The sequence below is a fragment of the Lolium perenne genome, chromosome 3, assembly GCF_019359855.2.
Source record: "Lolium perenne isolate Kyuss_39 chromosome 3, Kyuss_2.0, whole genome shotgun sequence".
In the NCBI taxonomy this organism is placed as follows: domain Eukaryota; kingdom Viridiplantae; phylum Streptophyta; class Magnoliopsida; order Poales; family Poaceae; genus Lolium; species Lolium perenne.
This window is the reverse complement of record NC_067246.2, coordinates 40,093,511-40,111,799: the sequence shown is the minus strand read 5'-3', so window position 1 is coordinate 40,111,799 and position 18,289 is coordinate 40,093,511. Positions and strand designations below refer to the sequence as shown.

Below are 18,289 nucleotides of genomic sequence, written 5' to 3'. Positions count from 1 at the left end.
GCTTGTTCTTGTGCATGATGACGCCGGTCAAAACGTTGCGGTTCTGGTGCGCCCATGCTGCAGACCACATCGACGCTGCGTCCCATCCATTTTCTACTGTCGCCTTCCCCGACTCAGCTCAGAGAGACTAGGTGCCGGCCATGGAGGGAGAGGTGGGCAAGAGGGCGCTCGAATGCATCCTCATGCCCGCCATGTTCGCCGCCAAGAACGTTTGGGCCTAGCGTGACCGCCTCCTGCAGCTACGGCGCCGCCTGCAGCCGCACGCCGACGCGGCCGCGTGTAGAAGAGTTATTGAAGATTGCACAACACCAATAGGGCCGGCTGCTCATATATATATAGGCAGACACGTGCACAATTACAGGTACAACCCTGAGAAAACACGTGGACCTATACCTATACAATATGTTACTCAACACCCCCCGCAGTCGAAGGGTCGGCACCGACACATAGACTGGAGCGAAACTCAGGAAAAGTCGTGGATGGCAATCCCTTCGTCATGATATCGGCAAACTGCTGAGACGTCGGTACGTGAAGAACTCGAACGCGACCGAGGGCAACTTGCTCACGAACAAAGTGGATGTCCAACTCGATGTGCTTGGTGCGCCGATGATGAACGGGGTTGGCGGAGAGGTAGACAGCCGACACGTTGTCACAGAAGACCACTGTAACCTTGTCAACGGGACAAGAGAGCTCGGACAGAAGCTGTCGAAGCCATGTGCACTCAGCCACAGTGTTAGCCACGGCTCGGTACTCGGCCTCAGCACTGGAGCGAGACACGGTGGGCTGCCTCTAGGAGGACCAAGAGACGAGCGACGAGCCGAGGTAGACGCAGTAGCCGCTGGTGGAGCGCCGCGTGTCCGGGCATCCCGCCCAATCCGCGTCCGAGTAGGCGATGAGGTCGATGGACGCCGAGGGGGAAGCATGCAGCGACAAGCCGTAGCCCATGGTACCACAGACGTAGCGGAGAATCTGCTTCACCGCGGCCCAATGAGCATCCCGAGGAGCACGCATGTGCAAGCACACCTGCTGCACAGCGTACTGGAGCTCCGGGCGCGTCAACGTCAAGTACTGGAGAGCACTGACGATAGAGCGGAAGAACGGCGCGTCAGACGCCAACGTCCCATCACTAGCGGAGAGCTTGGCCTTCGTGTCGATAGGAGTAGGCGCAGGGTTGCAATTAAGTATCCCAGCACGCTCGAGAAGCTCGTGAGCGTACTTCCGCTGATGAAGGAAGAACCCGTCCGCGCGCCGGACAACCTCGATGCCGAGGAAGTAGTGGAGCGGGCCAAGGTCCTTCAAAGCGAACTCAGCGCGAAGACTGTCGGTGAGCTGTCGAAGAAGACCAGCGGTGGAAGCCGTCAGGATGATGTCGTCGACGTATAGCAGCAGGTATGCCATGTCGTTGCCGGTCCGGTAGACGAACAACGACGCATCGGAGCGCGTGGAGCGGAAGCCAAGCTGATGCAGAAAGCCGGCGATGCGCTGGTACCAGGCGCGGGGCGCCTGCTTCAGTCCATACAGGGACCGAGAGAGCAAGCACACGTCATCGGGGCGCTCGGTGTCGACGAAGCCGATGGGCTGCTGACAGTACACCTGCTCCTGCAAATGACCATGAAGGAAGGCGTTGGAGACGTCCATCTGATGCACCGGCCATGCACAAGAGGCGGCGAGGTGCAACACCGTGCGGATCGTGCCCGGCTTGACGACCGGGGCAAACGTATCCGTGAAGTCGACGCCAGCGCGTTGCCGAAAGCTGCGCACGACCCAGCGCGCCTTGTAGCGCTTGAGAGTCCCGTCGGAGCCGGGCTTGTGCTTGAAGACCCATTTGCCGGTGATAACGTTGGCGCGAGGGGGCCGGGGAACCAGCTCCCAGGTCCTATTGCGCTGCAGCGCGTCGTACTCCTCCTGCATGGCGGCACGCCAATGCGGGTCGCGCAAGGCGGCGCGAGCCGAGGTGGGCACCGGCGAAGGAGCGGTCGCCGGGTCGGTCGCGGAACCGGTTTGGCCGGGCGGCAGGCTGGGTGGTCCGGCCGGGGGGCCGGTCCGACCGGGTGGCGAGCTAGGCGGCAGGCCAGGCGGAGAACCGGGTGGCGCGCTGGGCGGCGGGCCGGGTTGGCCGGCCGGGGGCCGGTCTGACCGGGCGGCAGACCGGTGGAGAACCGGGCGGCGCGCCGGGTTGGCCGGCCCGGCAACCGGCCTGACCGGGCACCGGGCCGGGTCGGCGGCTCGGAGGAGCTCCGCCATCGTGCGACAGATGCTATTGCCGCTGGCCCACAGGGCAGACGCGGCAGACGGGATCGCCGTGCAGACGTACTGGTCGGCGGGGTAGCGTGTAGAAGGCCGCCGCACGCCCGCACGTGCGCGGGTGAGCATGGGCCCAGGGACCGCAGCGACGGGCGGCGAGGCGGGCGACGGGGCGGCCGATGAAGAGGCGGCCGAAGGAGACGCCGCGGGCGATGGGGGCGCCGGGGCGCCTCGGGTGACGGGAGCGCCGGGCGCCGCGGGCGACGGAGACGCCGAGGGACCAGGCGGGGCCGGCGCTGAGGGCGCTGCTGCGGTCAGTCGTCGACGCGCGGCCGCAGGAGGGCCAGCGGGCGCCGGGGGAGTCGTCGGAGGTGGCGCCAAAAGTCCCTACTGAAACGGAAAAACCAACTCGTCAAAGTACACGTGCCGGGAGGTCAGGACACGGTGGGAGACTGGGTCGTAACAGCGGTAGCCCTTGGTGTTGGCGGTGTAGCCGAGAAACACACAAGGGAGAGAGCGCGGTGCAAGCTTATGTGCGGTGGTGGCAGCAGTGTTAGGATAACAGCGGCATCCAAAGATACGAAGGTCATCATAGGCGGGCAACGCACCGTAGAGGAGGTGATGCGGCATGTATGACCAACGCACACGACACGGGCGGATGTTGACGAGGAGAGTCGTCGTGGCAAGAGCATTCGGCCAGAATCGAGGGGGCATGGATGCGTGGAACAGAAGGGTGCGGACGCAGTCGTTGAGGGTACGAAGCATCCGTTCGGCACGACAATCTGTGAAGAGGTGTATGGACACGTGAGGCGGAAGACGGCACCGTGGGCGGCGAGAAGTGAGCGAATGGTGGTGTTGTCGAACTCTTTGCCGTTGTCGGTTTGTAAGGCATGGATGGGGCGACCGAACTGAGTGGAGACGAAGGCTAAGAAGGCGGTGAGGGTGGTGGCGACATCTAATTTACGGCGAAGGGGAAAAGTCCATACAAAATGCGAGAAATCATCAAGAATCACAAGATAATAAGTATAACCAGAATTACTCGCAACCGGCGAGGTCCAAACATCACTATGAATAAGTTGAAACGGAAAAGACGCGACTATGGAGGAGGAACTAAACGGAAGGCGAACATGTTTGCCTAGATGACATGCTTCACAAGAGTGGGCATCCGTTTTATTACAAGTAAATGAGAAGCCTTGCATTATTTGACGCAGAGCGGCGGAGCTAGGATGGCCAAGATGGGCGTGCCAAAGGTCGACACCGGTGGAGAGGGCGAGTGGGCGGCCGGTGGGGGTGGAGGCCGCGCCAACAGGGTAGAGATCACCGGGGCTGTCACATCGGTGGAGGAGCATCCGGGTACGACCATCCTTGATAGAGAAACCAAAAGCGTCAAATTCCACAGTCACAGGGTTATCACGACAGAAGGACTTAACGGAAACAAGATTTTTCATTAAGTCAGGAGAAACAAGAACGTTATGTAGAGAGAGAGGAGTGGTAGTGGAAGGAAAAGAGACGGAGCTAGTGTGAGTAATGGGAAGAGCATGACCGTTGCCAACGATGATGCGAGAGGAAGTGGAAGCGGGTGTAGAAAATGAGAGGTTACCGGGGTGCGCAGCCATATGCGCGGAGGCACCAGTGTCCATGAACCAGTCGCCACCGCCACCATACGCCCCAGCGGAGGGGGCGCTCTGGAGGGCGGTCAGAAGCGCGGGATCCCACGGGGCCGAACCCGGGGGGGCGGCGTAGGCTGGGGCGGGCTGGGGCGCCGCGTAGAACGCCCGGTGGGTGGCCGGTCGCGGCCCCATGATGCCCGGGTAGGGGACGCGCGGCACGGGAATGGAGTAGGCATGAACAACCCCGGTCCAAGGGTTGTGACCGGCGGTACATGGCGGAGGGGCGGTGTACTGCGGGGGACGAGGTGCGGGGGCGGTGGCGTTGGCGCCACCATTGCCACCGCCGTTTCCGCCACCGCCACGGCGACGACGGCCGCGGCGGCTTCCGCCAGAAGGAGTCGTCTGGCCGATCCAGGGCCCGGTCTGGCCGGCCTGGGCACCAGAGTGGCCGGTCCATGGTCCGGTCGGGCCGGCCTAGTGACCGGACTGGCCGGTCCACAGCCCGGTCTGACCGGGCGGCTGGCCGGCGGCGGGGAAGCCCGGTAGCGGACCCGTGGGACGAGGCGCAGGGGCGCGGGGCGCGGGAGTCTGGGCACCGCGTGAGAAGCCGGCGACGAAGGCGGTGTGGGCCGCCCGAGCCCGAAGGTGGTTGAGGCGGCGCTCCTCGAGGCGCAGGTAGGCCACGGCCTGCTCGAAGGTGGGCGTGGTGAGGAGCATGAGGTTGGAGGCGGTGTTGCTGATATCCTCGCCGAGAACCACCGACAGGGTGGAGAGCATGATCTTGTCATCGATCGGGAACACCAAGTCACGGAGCTAGTCGGAGAGGCTCTTCAGCTTGAGGGCGTAGTCGTTGAGAGACAGGTCATTCTGGTGGGTGCCGAAGAACTCCTACTGGAGGAAGGTGACCCGCTGGATTTTGTTGTCGGTGAAGAGACCGGTGATCTTGGCCCAGACCGTGTGGGCCGAGTCGCCATCGCGGACGACGGTGCGGAAGATGTCGTTGGAGACGGTCTGGTAGAACCAGCGGATGATGGTGGCGTCGATCGCGAGCCACTCGGGGTCGTGCGGCATGGCGAGGAGGTCGATGGTGCCGTCGACGTGATCAAGGAGATCATACTCGCGGAAGAGCAGCCCGAAGCAGGTCTTCCATGGGAAGAAGTTGGCAGCGGTGGTGGAGAGCTTCACCGGCACGCGCTCGGCGATGGGGATGTCGCGGATGGCGGCGACAGAGGGGCCGGGGAAGGGGTTGCTGCTGCCGGAGCGGGAGGAGTTGAAGGGGTCGGAGCCGGAGGAGGAGAACCCGGCCATGGCAGAAGCGGTGGTGGTGGTGGCCGGCGGCGCCCCAGGTGGGGAGGGGCGGCGGCTAGGGTTTGGAAGAGAGAGGGCCGGCGGCGCCCAAGGAGGAGAGGGGGCGGCGGCTAGGTCAGAGAGGGGAGGAGGCCGGCGGCGCCCTAGGGAGGAGGGGGCGGCGGCTAGGTCAGGGCCGAAGGGCCTCTGATACCATGTAGAAGAGTTATTGGAGATTGCACAGCACCAATAGGGTCGGCTGCTCATATATATATAGGCGGACACATGCACAATTACAGGTACAACCCTGAGAAAACACGGGGACCTATACCTATACAATATGTTACTCAACACCGCGTTCCAGGTGCTCGCCGCCGATCGACCTCTTCAAGGTCTACTCCATGGGCCTCAAGCACGGCGCCGGCTACCTCACCTCCTGCCTCCGGATCGCCTACGACAGCGATGCCGACATCTCCTTCTGAACCCCGCCTTCGCCTTCATCCCGGACGAGCAGCTCTACGCCACGCTCTTCGTGCACCGCCTCCCGACCCGCCCGCCCAGCACCCAGACCGAGGCCTTCACCCGCATCGAGCTCGCCTACCACGCCGTCAACCTGGCCTTGGGCCACCATGTCCCGCGCTGCGTCGAGTTCCTCGTCGGCAAACGGCCGCCCTCCGGCACTGGCAAGCCCGATGGTTGCATGGTCGGCTACCCGGACGACACGGTCACCGCCGCCACCAACCACATCTTCAAAACCCGCCTCGCCGACATGCTATCCCCGGACACCGACGACGCGCGCACAAGGTAGTCAGAGTCGGGATTCAGAGTTGAGTCGATTTTCATCGGGCAGAATCGAGTCGTAGTATCGAATCGTAGTATCGAATCGTAGAATCTGAGATCCTACCATACTTACTCAGAAGATATTTTTATCAAGCACAAAGTTTGCTTAATAATATAATGGAGATAAAAATAATAATCCATAAAGTTTCTAGCAATAATATTATAGCGATAGATCATTTGAGGTTTGGTGGTTAAATAAAGGGTAGTGAAGCAAGTGAAAAGGGCTTGGGATGTGTAAGCAGTATCCCTGTAGGCTTAGCGGATGGGAAAAATAATGAATTAGTATAATCGAAAAATCCATAAAAAGGATCGAGATTATACATTATTGTAAAGGATTTTATGATTTGGATCGGGACTCAATATGGATTCTACCCGATTGGGATTCATAGTGGGATTTGGATCGATACGGTGATGTAAGATCGTCAAATCGTAGGATTCCGGTAGTAGGATCGGGATTCTGACTACCTTGCGCGCGCATCCCCAGGACCCGCCCCCGCCTCTTCAACCGTGGCCTGGACCTGGACCCGGCTGACGCCCCCGCCGTCGCCCCCACTTGGAAGCCGGACCAGGCGCTCAGCTACCTCGACCGCGCGTGCTCCCTCGTCAGCCTCGCAGTCAAGCACATCGACCTCGGCGTCGCCGTCATCTCCATCTTCCTCGACCACAAGGAGGTCTTCGAAACCGCCGAAATGGCCGACGAGGACGCATACATCTCTGAGGTTTGTTCTTGCACTATGTACTGGCTTTCTGCTACCGGCATTGTGATCCCATTGCATGAATACAACTGTCCAATTCATTGTGTTCACCTCACTGCAGGAAGTACCTTGTCCATCAGATTATCCAGCTTGTTTTCGTCACCACCTGATCGAGAGTAAAGCCATAGAAAGGGGGTGGAATCCCATTGCATTGTTGTCTTGTTGATCTAAGTCCAAGTCCTATAAGACGCTTACATCCACACCATTGAGCCAGTTGCCAAATATATTGACAACACTACGGAATGGGTATAAGGTAGACCCTATTTGAACGGCTGACCATATAGACCTAGCAAACTTACATTGAAAGAATAAGTGTTTGATAGACTCATCATGATGACAGAATACACACTTTTTACTTCCATGCCAGTTGCGTTTGGCAAGATTATCTTTAGTGAGAATGACCCCACGACGAAGATATCATGCAAAGACTTTTGTTTTTAGTGGTATCCTCATCTTCCAAATTTTTGAATTATTATCGACCGGAATATCAGGCTGAATAAGAGCATTGTACATGGATGCTACTGAGAATGAACCATTCCCGGTAAGATTCCATCGAAACACATCCACTCCCTGCGTCAATTGAACTAACTCAAGACGCTGTAACAATTCCTGCCATGAGGTTTGTCTGGGACCGATGAAACTTCTTCTAAACGCCACATTTGGTGGGGAAGTTTCCATCACCTTAGCGATAGTGTCGCTTTTGTGCCGCACGATATTATACAATGCCGAATATTGTTCTTGGAACGTGGTATTACCTAACCATTTATCCTCCTAGAAACGAATTTCCGATCCATCCTTGATAGAGAAACATCCATATGGAAAGAAATATTTCTTTGTGTCCATAAGACCAGCCCAAAAATGTGAATCTCTCGGTTTCCAAAGAGCCTGGGATAGAGCTTTTGAGCAATATATTTTCTCTTGAGAAGTGTTTGCCAGATACCCTCTTCGGTAAGTAATTTGGATAACCATTTACCGAGAAGTGCCCTATTCTTGATCTGGAGGTCCTGTATACCAAGTCCTTCATGATCTTTAGGTCGACAAAGAACACTCCACTTAGCCAGCCGATATTTACGCTTCTCACTATCCCCTTGCCAGAAGAATCTTGATCGAAAATAATCCAATCTTTTTAAGACTCCTATAGGAAGTTGGAAGAAAGATATCATATATAGTACCATATTACTGAGTACCGCATTTATGAGTACCAATTTTCCTCCCAAGGACAGTAATTTTCATTTCCAAATTTCAGGTCAGTTCGATCGCACTAATCTGCTGCTACTGTCCAAGTTTAATTTCAGTTCAGTGGCTTCGTCAGGGGTAAAATGTAGTACTAGTGTAAATACTACTGTAATGCCACATCTGCATCTAATATGTGGAAGATCGAACCGAATTGCAGCAAAATTGGAAATTTAGACATGATATGTTTTTCCTATCTTGTTCAGTGATGCCATTTTTTTTTGATCCTAGGATAGCATTCCGTACACATCCCAATTTTTTAGTCGTGTGATCTGAAAGTGCATGTTGTAATATAACTGTGTTCTGGTCTGTTTGCACTATAGCAATCGTATTATGTGATCAACTTGATCACCATGGAGCTCATGAGCACTGCAGCCTACATGCTATGTAATCTTCTGCCTCATGTAATGTATGTAATGTTGTGTCTATGAGATACAAATATATGAGTAACTTTTCCTAGTATTTCAGAAACATTTGTTGTGGAGTCAGATATGAATATAAGATATGGTCAGATATCCTTTTACCACTCCACTTCTATTTTTTTGAACATGGCAATGTGGCTCATAACTTGTAAATATCATAAATAACACAGTCCAGTTTTGTTAAAAAATTGGAAATTTTATGGATACAAAAAACATAAACTATGGACTTTACCACCTCTGCTTAGTTTCAACACGAAAAACAAGAGTTGATTTAATAAATACTTTATTTTTACGTGGGAGCGGTACCAATGGTGACAATCCTTTCAATGTGTACAAGATTACAATCCATGGCTTTGCAGTCTAACAAGACTTGAAAGTGAGATGACAATAGAACATTTTTCAGCCTTCAAATGAACAATATCCCACTCACAAAAACCACATAACATCTAGAGGAACGACTTATATTAAAATTCTCAACATACACCATACCTCAAATAAGTAAAATTTGAGGTTATTCTGCTGCTATTATATGGAGTTTGCTAGCTGCAAACCTATGTTGGGTCTGTCAGCAGCAAACTATTCTGTAGAACATGTCATGTAATCTTGTACGTCCAAAGAAAGAAATCTGTACATGTTTCACAAATATGCTTAGAATCTTATATGCTCCCGGATCACCAAAACCATGTGCCTGATGCTCCCAGATTACCAGTATACGTGGTTTCTTGGTGATTATCCATCATCACAGCCAGAATACTAGTTCACCATGCAGAACACGATTAACAAACTGGGGATGCAGGTCATTGATAAAAACTGCTACCCTAGGATCGGAACAAATCCACACCACATAACATGACTACAGAGCATGTTCAATATGCCAATTTTGACATGCGCTTCTGCAGTTTGAATTCGATCATCCACAAATGAGATGCAGCCACAATATTAATTAGACAACTACATTGCCCTCCCTAATGAAGCTACGCTAGCCATGGCAGTCTAAGAATTCAATACATATAATAGCAGCAGATTAAACAGACCGAAATTTTTAGATTCGATAAACTGAGAGCATAGATAAATTAAACGACTGGTGAGAACTTGGCTTCAACCGCCAATGCAAAGGATCCCACCCCCTTCGATGGCTTGGCCACATCCATCAGTTATGGAGAATGAACAAAACTTGCTGGTTAAGGAATAAGTCCGGCCTGCAATGAGGAGAACAAAATGAATTGGATAATTACATTAATGTAATCATTCATGCTGGTATATAGGGAGAAAGTACAGCGCACTCACCTAGTTAAATTCGTCGCGGGCATTGGCAATGGACACCAGCGCCCTATCCCAACGCACGAGTATCCCGCCCACAAGACCCCGGGCGATGTCAACTTGGTTGCCAACCAGACCAGCCTTGGTGGTTTCGCTCGTGAAGAGCACCACCATTGCCCTCACGTGAACGTTGAGGCACTTGAGCGACTCCTGCGCCACCTGCACGTGCTGGGAGGCATCGGCGATATGGGGCGCAGCGCGCACTTTGCCACCACCTGCAGGGACCAAACGGCTGGTGGAGTTGGTCAAGGCGTGGGCGGCAGTCAGCCTCGAGAAGGCATCTCCGAGAGCCATGTACGCCTCGTCGAGAACCACCTGGACGGCGATCAAGGCTTGCACCTGTAGCTCATTTGCGTACGAGACCTGTCCCATGGCGTTACCCAGCTGCTCTAGAGCAGCCCGGTGCTCCAGCAGAGTCGCCCTCACGGAGTTAAGCGTCTCCATGAACCAACTCTTCATCGCCACCCTCGTCGACATCACTGATGTGGGCCCTGTAGTTTTAAAAACAATACATATTATTTGGAGAACAAGATTGTTTAATTTTGACGATTTTGGCAAAAAATTATCTCGCTTTATTGTGATAAATGTGACGGCTGAACAAGTTATTGTTATTTCCTAACTTGGTCTAACAAGATGCGTACAAAACTTGGTTGATGCAATAAATAAAGGGAGTACAGGATCTGCAGAGGTTAAACTCTAGAAGCGAGATAATTTTAGGGGTTTACATTAACTGCACTGCACAAGTAAAGCAACAACAAACAATCATGATTCAGTTCAGTAATTTAGGGTTTAGAGGGGGTCGTTCGCGCGGCTTCAGACGCGAATTGGAACTTCAAAGAGGAAGGGGACAAGGGGGGAACCTTCCATAGGGCGCAGCAGAGGAGGGCGGCCTCAAAGAGGGCGACGCGCACAGGCTGGGGCAGGGCTAGCCGGAGAAGGAGAGGTCACCGGGATGATGATAGGGAGGAGGGTACCGGAGAAACTCACCTGCGTTTCTGGCTTGCCGCCGCGGAGTTCCTGCGTTGCCGCCGCCGCCGAGTCCCTGTGTTGCCGCCGCCGCCGCCGAGTCCCTGCGTGCCGCCGTCTCCGAGTCCCTCCCGTCCCACAGTTCTTTTTCGTTTCGTTTCGTTTTCGTTGGTGGCGGAAGTACCGCCTATAGCGGGGGAGTGTCATCCGCGCTGCGCGCCCGGGCCGGCCCATTAACTATAGTTCTCCTTTTCTTTTTTGTTGTTTTTGTTTAGGTAAACACTCTAGATCGCAGTCTGATGGGAGTCAATTCATCGCACCCATCGGTTGTCGTCGATTTCTGTACCATCGCAGGGTGGGTCGGTGGGAACACCAGGTTAATTCCCACATTAAGGGCTCGTTTGGTCGCTCACGTAACTTATCCCAGGGAAAGGTGAGCCCCCGGCTGGAATTCCCTAGACATGAGGGAAACACTGGCTTCCCCTACCGGGACGGTAACTAAGCCTATGTCATTTGGGCAGCTAACGCAGGGAACGGCCGGGAATTTCAGGGAACTACCAAAATTCGAAAATAAGCCTAAAATTGTACGTTTTTCATAATATATACTAAAGTTCAGGCATACTAATTAACCCAAAAATTATCAGGAATACTCACAGTCCGAAATACACAACGTATTCAACCAGACCAATATAAGCACACACCAATCTTTACATCTCCGGGTGAATAATGTTACACCAATCATAAATATAATTGCAAATAACCAACACGACATCATAGTAGACAGCATGGAAATAATGATATGTTCAGAAAAGAAAAGAAAATTAGGCATCAAGCATACATCAATCTTTACATCTCCAGGCAGAATTAATTAAAAGGTAGAAAGTCTTGCAGCAAATCTTACAAAAGGAAACATCTTGCAGCAAATAATTAATACATGTCAATTATCTGAACTGCGCCAAACCAGATAACATTAATTAAACTTGAGCAGCATAGAAGTTTGTAACATGAAATCCAATCTTTATCTCGTTGGCAACATCTCCATGAGCTTTTTTTTGCATTGCCTTCTTCTACTCCTCCCTTGGTGGATCATCTATGTCTTCAAAATATAACAACAAATATTCAGTAGATGCTCTGCTAAAATAATCTGCAGTCTAAATATGAAACTACGGATAAAGTGCAGTTTTACAATAAAGTGACAGCTACATCTACAGAAGGTACCAATACAATTTTCACCTTATGCTTTCTCCATCGCCGAGTTTTTGACAGTGTTTGCAATTTGGCAATATCGGAATGAATACTGCAGTTGCCATTATTAATACTTCAGCAAACAATGTTTGCCAGTAAGTTAATACTCCAGCGGATAGAACAAAACAAAAACTCCAGTGTATAAGAAACAATGTTTTTTTTAGAAGAGAAACAATGTTTGCTAGTAAGTTAATCCAGAACCAATTAATCCAGAAAATATCCTCTTTCACAAAGGATATCACCTAAACCAGGAGGAGATGATCAGTTAATATCCTCTTTCACAAAAGATAACATAAACTCTAGGTGAAAGGCAACATCAAGTAAAAAATAGATTCAGACGCAACGTAGCTCTGTATGCTTGACACAAAATAAGATATAAGTTGTAGTTTATATATTCATCTCAGAGAAAACTTCTGTAGTAAACTAAATAGGATGCCGCATTTAACTCAGTTTCTATGTAATTTTCACGGCACTACAAATAACTGTCACCAATTCCCTACAGCTTACAAAACAATATACTTACAAAACAAGCTCTGTTATTAGAGAAGTAAAACTACCACTTTTAAATGAAACCGTTTGCTACCTCTCCTATGTCTGTGTTGAATAACCAACAATCGCATGGCGACATCAACTGGTTGTCCTCTCCATAACATAAGGGGTAAAAGAGTACTGAGTTGTGCAAATCATACAATGCATAGCAATGAAAATTACAACGGTTGTTGGAAAGCATGACATTGAGAGGGTATAATACTGTTTTAGCAAAACAGAAATCTACTTGCCAGATCAGTTATAGCACAATACAGAAGATGTTTCTCCCCTACAGACACAGGACACAGAGAGAAGCGGGAACGAGGTTGTGCTCACCGTGCTCTGATAAGGTCACTCCACGGGCTAAGGTTCTTTGATCTGGAGCAAGAAACCCCTCCCGTAGAAAATCTTGTAGATCTGGAGCAAAAAGTTTATCAGTGCAGATAGATGATAGAACCCTAGATCTTTGCGGCTCGTCTGTGGAAAGGGGAAAAGGAAGAGGCGAAGGGAATTACCGAGAACACCGTCGTCTTCACCGGCGCGATGCGGTCGGCGAGGGAGCGATGCGGTCGGGAGGGGGCGACGGGTAGGGGAGAGGCTTGGGGAAGGGGCGATGCGGCCGGGGATGGGGCGATGCGGCAGGGTAGGACCTTGCTCCGGCCGCCGGAGGTGGGGAGGGGTGCGGAGGGGCTTTGGGTTCAGTCGCCGTCGCCGTCTTTCGTTGCCGTCGTCGTTGCGGAATGTCGTCCCCGCGTGGCGACTAGCGGAAGGCCTTCCCCGGGTTGGAGGCGGAACGGACGCGGAACCGTTGCGTCGCATGCCTCCAAACGGCCTGGTGGGCTCTCCCGGGGCGTGTCGGCCCAGGGAATGGGAGGCCGGGGAAAGGCCGGGGAACCCTCGCGGAACGGGGCCAACCAAACGAGCCCTAAAATAAAGAAATAGGCCCGTTAATCCAGCATCATGCCCACTGCACCCTAAATTATAGCTCCCAGCCGCGTTGCTTGTAACAACCCACTTTTTCCAACCTTGTTTTATTTTCTAGTATTTGAATTTGTGATCCAACAAAAACTTTTATTTTGCTACCTTGCTTGTGCATAGGCTAGATCCTTGCTTCTAGTAACAAGGATTTTCTCTTAAATTTGGTATTGCACTTCAAAACCTTAACCCTAATTAGAATAAATCTTAAACCCTGTTACATATCCATCTATTTGGTGGTCCTCGCCACTTGTGCTAAATTCCTAGTTTTAAAACATGTTTTAAGTGAATCTTTGTCTTCAAAATTTTTACTCAAATTATTATGGTGAAGACACTCCCCATCTCCCCTCCACCTTTCTTCTCATTCCTTGTGGTGACATTCTCACCACCATCCCATCTCTATGCTTGGCATAAAATTATCTTGCCATTCCATGGCCCTACCTAATTCTTTGGTTCAAAATTCTCATGAGTTATTCTTGAATTAAGAGGGCACCTACCACCCTTTTTTCTACCCTTCTTGCTCTTTAACAAAATTAGATGGCATCACCACCATCACCTCACCCCTATTCCTCTCTATTTTTATTTCCTCTTCTTTTTATCAAAACTTGTCTCACCTTTGCATGGCACCCTTCCTACTTCGTTCATCTCTCTCTCTTTTCCTCTCCTCTCTCTTGCAAACCCTAGAAGGACACCACCCCCTCTCTCTCTTTTTATTTGTTCCACATGGCCGGGCCATGGTGCCTATGCACCACCCCAACCCCCTGCACCTCCTTGGCCCGACCCCAACTCTCTCTAACCTTCCCTGGACCCTCTCCATACCCTTCCCACCAGCCCTAGACGAGCAGCCCAAGAAGGAGGCCCAAAAACTGAAACCCTAACCAATAGAGAAGGAGGAGCAGCGACTCTGGGAGCCTCCCGCTCGACTCCCCTCCTTCTCGCGTGCCCCTCCCCTCCTGCTGACGTCCTACGGGCGATGTCACCCCGCCCCCACCCTCCTACGTCACCCATGACACCCGCCTCGGCCAACCATTGGGTAATGCCACCGCCGGCTCCCCCTCCCGTTGCCTCCCTCGCCTATAAAAGGAACTCCCCCACCCACTCACTCCCTCACACCACCCCTCTCCCTCCTCAGAACCCCTCCCAGAGGGCGCCAAGGCGCTCCTCTGACCCCAAGCTCGCCGGAGCAGCAGCTCCCGACGTGGTCACTGTGTGGGTAACAAGGTGGTGCAGCACACCGTCGAACCCCTGCCCTCCCTCTTCACTTTCCCGGCACCACTACCACCTCTGCAAGCCCTAACCCAACCCCTTTCGCCGCCCAGGTTCGCCGGAGTTGCTGCGGAGAAGAAGCCCCGGGAGGAGTTGCTGTGGAGGAAGGATACGCCTCCGAGCCACCCTGCACCGCCCCTGGGTCGCCTGCGAGCCCCGCCTCCCGCCGGTGAGCCTAGCCCGCCCCTCCCTTCTTTCTCTTCCGCTCCTGGCTGCCCGCTGTTTCTTTCTGCGGCCCAACGCGCGTGCATAGCGAGAGGGAGACGACGGCTTCGTGCTGCCCGATCCCGATCGTGGGGGCTGCATGGCCCATGCGGCCACGTTGGCCCATGCACGCTGGGCCCAGCTGCCCCCCTTCTTTCCTCTTTCTTTTTCTTATTTTTTCCGCCGCCACCTGGACTTCTCTCCTGGGCCGACCCACGTTTCAAATTCGCGCGGCCCAGGGTTTTCCGCCCATTTTATTTAGTTTGAAATTCTGTTAAATGTGAAAAAAACCAGATAGCTTCCAATGCTAATAGCTCGAGATTTACTCACCCAAATCCGATGAAACCAATTGCGTTGGATCACAAATTTCATTACCTTTACAATGCCACTGGTCTCATATTTTTAGGATTTTTCTACTATTTATGGTATTTGAATTATTCTCTATGTGTAGTTTAGATTCAAATCTGGTTTTAAAATTCTAGGTTTAATATTCTTCAATGAAACCAATTTTGTTAGTCTTGTTATAATGATAGCTTTCAAATAAAATTGTGTTCACCCTCTGTTTAACTAAATCTTGTGTTAGCTAATGTTTTGTGCTATACATAGATTATGAGCCCAAATTTCTTTTATAGTCAAACCCTTTTTGTTTCCACCAATTTTGTTTTACCAACTCAAATGTTTGGCTTTGCAAAACAAAACCCTCTGCAACTTAAACTTGTTTTATTATTTTTTATTATGTTTTCAAATGGTGTCGTGATTGTATGTTGCTTGCTCTTTTATTTTGCGACACAAGATTCGAACGCTTCCGGAGTTGAAGGAGGAGAGGATTTTGAAGTACTTGAGGAAGACCATGGACAAATAGCCACTCAGGGCAAGCCATCTTTTGATCTCATGCCTCTATCCTATTGCATTTTTGGTGCACTATTACACTCTTTGTCAATTGCATTATCTTTGTGTTGATTCTATTCATATATTTGAACTTGGACTTCCCAAGTTGATTGGCTCTAGTGATACCTTGTTATCACCTCCCTAGTTGTAGGATACCTTATACCTAAACACCCCGCCCACTTGTTGTATGATGTTTAGTATCATATCACTTGTTGTAGCCTTGATCATGAGACTTGAACTATAGGTTGGGAACCCCTCGGAACTGCTTACGCAAATGTTTTGAAAACCTTGGGAAGAATTGGTCTTGCTCAAGTGTAAGTTTTAAGCGGAAATCACTACAAGAAAAGTTGCCATAGCCGACGAAGTTGAAGTCGCGCCGTGGTTGCTGTTGCACCATGGCCGACGATTTTTGGTCTCTCTGTGGTGCATGTCAAAACTTTTTTTTCTCGTTTTTGAGGCCACCTAGCCCGACAAAAACGTCCAAAACATCGCGTATGGTGGCCCGGGACGTGGTGCATCACGAATTCTCGGGTTCGCCGGCCGAGTCAACGCAAATCCGCACCGCCCAGGGATGTAGGGCCCAGATGGTAGCCTCTCTAGCATTGTTTTTTTTCTCGATCGCGCCATCTCGTTCAATGCTCTCCGATCGAGCCATTTACGATGCAGGATCATGGGTCCCGCATGTCATCCTCTATGAACGAATTTTTTTTATTTTCTTGGATTTTTTGACCCCCTGATTTCTGGCTACTTCCTTTTTCTTTTGAACCCGTGCCGCCTTGCAAACGTTGAGACTGCTGCTTCTAAATGGGACCCACATGTCATCCTCTATGTGCAATCAACTTTCTTTTCTTGGAGTTATTTTTGGCACCTCATATTTGGTCACTTGCCTTTTTCTTTCAGTCCCGTGCCGCCTCTCAAATGGTGATACCGCTGCTGCTAAATGGGACCTGCATGTCATCCTCTATGTGCAATCAACTTTCTTTTCTTGGAGTTTTTTTGGCACCTCATAATTGGTCACTTTCCTTTTTCTTTCGGTCCCGTGCCGCCTCTCAAACGGTGATACCGCTGCTGCTAAATGGGACCCGCATGTCATCCTCTATGTACTATAAAACTTTATTTTCTTGGATTCTTTTTTGGCACCTGATATATGGTCACTTGCCTTTTTCTTTCGATCCTGTGCTGCCTCTCAAATGGTGATACCGATGCTGCTAAATGGGACCCGCATGTCATCCTCTATGTACAATCAAGTTTCTTTTCTTGAATTATTTTTGGCTCCTGATATTTGGTCACTTGCCTTTTTGTTTTGATCTCATGCCAAGTTTGAAACGTTGAGGAACCTGCTGGCTCATAGGACCCGCATGTCATCCTCTATGTACTATAAAAGTTTATTTTTTTGGTTTTTTTTCACCCTCTGATTTTTGGCTATTTCCTTTTTTATCTTTTGATCCCCTACCGCCTTGGAAACGTTAAGTAAGCTGCTAACTCATAGGACCCACATGTCATCTTCTATGTACAATCAGCTTTCTTTTCTTGGAGTTTTTTTTACCCCCTAATTTCTGGGTACTTTCTTTTTCTTTTGATCTCAAGCCGCATTTGAAACGTTGGAACCGCTGCTGCAAAATGGGACCCGCATGTTGATACGTCCAAAACATATCTACTTTCCCGAACACTTTTGCTATTGTTTTGCCTCTAATTTGTGTGTTTTGGATACAACTAACGCGGACTAACGCTGTTTTCAGCAGAACTGTTCTGGTGTCTCGTTTTTGTGCAGAAATCCAACTTTCTGGAAAATCCTCGGAATTTATGCAGAAGGTCCTATTTTCCCAGAATATTGGCGGAGCCAGAAGGGCAAGCCTGGGGGAGGCCCAGGGCCCCCAGACACTAGGCCGGCGCGGCCCAGGTGGGGGGCGCGCCGCCCTAGCGTCTGGCCCCCTCGGCTGGCCCCCGACGCCCTCCTTCGGACTACTTATTGCTTTCGATCTAAAAATCGCGAAAAGAAGTCGAAGCCGCCAGAAACCCTCCAGAACGCCGCCACATCGCGAAACTCCGTCTCAGGAGCCAGAAGTCTCCGTTCTGGCACTCCGCCGGGACGGGGAATTGGAGGAGATCATCGCCATCATCACCACCGACGCCTCTCCATCGACCAACCATGTTTCCCCCATCCATGTGTGAGTAATTCCCCCGCTGTAGGCTGAAGGGGATGGTAGGGATTGGATGAGATTGGTCATGTAATAGCATAAGATTGTTAGGGCATAGTGCCTAGTGTCCGTAATTGGTACTTTGATGATATTGTTGCAACTTGTTATGCTTAATGCTTGTCACTAGGGCCCGAGTGCCATGATCTCAGATCTGAACATGTTATTGTTTCATCATGATATTTATTGTTTATGATCTTACCTGCAAGTTGTATACACATGTCGCTGTCCGGAACCAATGGCCCCGAAGTGACAGAAATCGGGACAACCGGAGGGGATGGTAGTGATGTGAGGATCACATGTGTTCATTG

At 51.2% G+C, this 18,289-nt stretch overlaps 1 protein-coding gene and 1 long non-coding RNA gene across 3 annotated transcripts; both read right to left on the bottom strand.

The window, feature by feature from the left end:
* Positions 1-9,167: 9,167 nt before the first annotated feature.
* LOC127338032 (uncharacterized) lies at positions 9,168-10,850 on the bottom strand. The gene is made up of 3 exons (XM_051364317.1): positions 10,699-10,850; positions 9,679-10,202; positions 9,168-9,590 (listed from the first exon to the last, which is right to left on the bottom strand). Exon 2 carries the CDS (start codon positions 10,186-10,188, stop codon positions 9,679-9,681), a length of 510 nt encoding a protein of 169 aa, XP_051220277.1. The 5' UTR covers positions 10,189-10,202; positions 10,699-10,850; the 3' UTR covers positions 9,168-9,590.
* A 547-nt stretch (positions 10,851-11,397) lies between these two features.
* LOC127340706 (uncharacterized) lies at positions 11,398-13,237 on the bottom strand. 2 transcript variants are annotated; one of them, XR_011754762.1, is made up of 4 exons: positions 12,966-13,237; positions 12,787-12,867; positions 11,911-11,974; positions 11,398-11,773 (listed from the first exon to the last, which is right to left on the bottom strand). It is a non-coding gene; the product is annotated as an uncharacterized lncRNA (long non-coding RNA). The 2 variants fall into 2 exon arrangements; XR_011754763.1 differs by lacking the exon at positions 11,911-11,974 and having other exon boundaries at positions 12,966-13,232.
* Positions 13,238-18,289: the final 5,052 nt, after the last annotated feature.